General features: G+C 44.9%; 1 protein-coding gene across 1 annotated transcript; it reads left to right on the forward strand.

Annotated features, from left to right (window-relative positions):
* Positions 1–267: 267 nt before the first annotated feature.
* LOC108782710 (uncharacterized) lies at positions 268–2,977 on the forward strand (the record flags this gene model as incomplete). The annotated part of the gene is made up of 2 exons (XM_018551045.1): positions 268–2,395; positions 2,492–2,977. Coding segments are annotated over exons 1-2 (2,614 nt in total), but the record flags the coding sequence as incomplete, so codon positions are not given.
* Between the last annotated feature and the right edge of the window lie 20 nt (positions 2,978–2,997).

Genomic DNA, 2,997 nt, shown 5'->3' on the forward strand with positions numbered 1-2,997 from the left:
TTTTTTATATATATCGTGTCAACTTTGTGATCCCGCGATTCGATAGTTGTTACTTACTGTAATTATCGCGAATCGTTAACGGCCGAATTTGAACGTTGTTTTGCTTGGTGCTGTTGTGACATTGAAACAGTACATTCGAGAATTTTATCGGCTTGTGACCTTTTTGACGGGTAATATTGTGTGCTTCCCGTTGTTGTTATACTGGGTGAGCGGTGACTTTGCTACGTGACCTGAGAGTTTTAGCAGTGAAATATTGTCGTTGCGGGGATGGAGCGGTCACCTCAAGATAAATTGAACGATTTAACCGTTGTAAATTTGAAGGATATCGCGCGGCAGGTCGGAGTGTCTGCGAGCGGTGCGAAGGTCGAATTGGTGGCGCGAATATTGGCTGTCGGTGAAGACGGGTGGCGAAGTGCATATGAGCATCTTGTGGGCGGTGATGTGCAGGGTTGGTCGGGCGCGAATGCGGATGTGTCGGAGCAGCAATCGAGTTCTGGTGGTGGAGCATCGTTGCGTTCCGGGGGGGTCATGGCGACCCCGCGCGGCCCTGCGTTGCCACCGGAATTGATGGAGAGAGAAATAGATATATTGAAGCGCGAGAAAGCTCTCTTGGAGCGAGAATTGAGTCTCGTCCGTCGGGAGGCGAGCATGACGCCGAGTATTGAAGACAACGCTAGCGACCGCAGTATCGATTCAAGAGTCAACATCCGGATCATTAGTGATTTATTAAGTGAGTTTCGCGGCGACTGCGACAGTTTTGAGACATGGAAGAAACAAGTTGAACTTTTGCGTGTAACATATCGATTAGACGAGAATTCGACCAGAATATTGATCAATTTGAGATTGAAGAACAAAGCTTTGAGCTGGTTTCATTCGAAATCAGAGCATTTGCAATTAAGTGCTGCAGACTTGCTATCGGAGATGTCTCGCATGTTTGATAGTCGCCCCAGTAGGCTGACATTGAGGCGTGATTTTGAGAAGCGAAAATGGCGAAGCGACGAAACATTTACGGAGTATTATCACGAGAAAGTGGTTCTCGCGAACAGAGTATCCGTCGACGAGGAGGAGCTTGTTGACTGCTTGATCGACGGGGTGCAGGATACACGTATGCGGAATCAGGCGCGGATGCTGCGCTTTACGTCGGCAGTAGACGTATTAGATGCGTTCAGGAAGCTGTCGTTAGATGGGGGAGCCGGAGGCGGGGGGGAGCGAGCTGCGAAGGGGCAGCGACCAATGCCGAAATCCGGTGGAGGAGGAATATCTACGACGGGGGGCGGTACCATCCGCTGCTATAATTGTGGAGCGACTGGACATTTCTCCAGAGACTGCAAGGAGGAACGGAAGCGGGCGAGGGGCTCGTGCTTTGGATGCGGCAGTCTGGAACATCGCGTGAAGGAGTGTCCGAAGTCGCAGCCGGGAGTGGAGAACACGACGAGCGTGGTCCAGCCGGTCTCACCGAGCACCCCATACCTGGTAACCCTCGCGTATCAGGTCGCGGATGCGTCCGGTAGCAGATGTAAATATTCGTTGATGGCGATGATTGATTCGGGGTCTCCTATTAGTTTAATTAAAAGTGATTTTGTACCGGCTCATATTCGCATGCCGATTGATAAACAACAATCTTTTTTCGGTATTAATGGAACTAAGTTGGAAATGTTGGGGACCTTCGAGGATGTTGTCGAGATCAGCGATATTGAATTAAAAATAAAGTTTTTTGTTGTTCCGAATACGGCCATAACGTGTGCTGCTTTGCTTGGTCGAGACTTCACATCGTCGCCGTTAATTGAAATAACATTAGGGGAAAAATTTAGTGTTTTGAGGGCAAATTCACAAACGGTGGATGGCTCGGATTTTGCGAAGCAGATTCTCCACATGTCATATGTTGACCGTCCATTGTCTATTGCCGAAGCGATAAATATTAACCCGCAGATTGATTTTAAAATAAAAGAACGCGTCGAGAAATTGTATAATAATGAAAATATTATCAACACAGGAATTACGGGCCCCCAAAAAGAAATTGAAATGAATATAAATTTGACGCATGGTCGGCCTATTAGTTTGAGACCGCGAAGACTCTCGTTTGCCGATAAAGAAAAATTAAAACAAATACTGGATAAATTGTTACAAGAAAAAATAATAAGATCAAGCAATTCTCCATACGCTTTTCCGATTGTACTCGTTCGTAAGAAAGACGGTGAATCGCGATTATGTGTCGACTATCGCGAACTTAATAAGATAACAGTGAAAGATAATTTTCCGACACCTTTGATCGATGATCACTTAGATAGATTGCGCGGAAAATCCTACTTTTCTAGCCTCGATTTGAGAAACGGATTCCACCATGTTAAGGTTGCCGACGAGTCGATAAAATATACGTCTTTTGTGACCCCCTTGGGTCAATTTGAATATTTAAAAATGCCTTTCGGGTTGACGAATGCTCCGCGTGTCTTTCAGCGATATATTAACAATATTTTTCGTGATTTGATTCAAGAGAATAAAATATTGGTATATCTTGACGATATATTAATTGCAACTGAGAACGTTGACGAACATTTGGAAATTCTTCGTGAAGTTTTTGATTTGGCTCGACAACATGGGTTGCAATTTCGCTTAGACAAGTGTTCGTTTTTATATCGCGAGATTGTCTATCTTGGTTATTCGATTGACAAGAGCGGCATTCGACCCAGCGCTATGAATGTGGAGTCTGTTGTCGATTTTCCGGCACCGCGTAACGCAAAGGAAGTTCACCGTTTTGTGGGTCTCGCGAGTTATTTCCGGAGATTTGTAAAAAATTTTTCGATCATTGCGAAACCGCTCTATGATCTAATAAAAAAGAATGTAGCTTTTAAATTTGGACCGGAAGAAAATCGTGTATTTGAATTGTTAAAAAATTTGTTGTCGTCGCAGCCGATTCTTGCCATTTATTCGCCGAAATTAGTAACAGAACTGCATTGCGACGCCAGTGCTAGCGGATTTGGTGCAATTTTATTGCAAAAA

This window comes from Cyphomyrmex costatus, unplaced genomic scaffold (genome assembly GCF_001594065.2).
Source record: "Cyphomyrmex costatus isolate MS0001 unplaced genomic scaffold, Ccosl1.0 C2350249, whole genome shotgun sequence".
NCBI classification, from domain to species: Eukaryota; Metazoa; Arthropoda; class Insecta; order Hymenoptera; family Formicidae; genus Cyphomyrmex; species Cyphomyrmex costatus.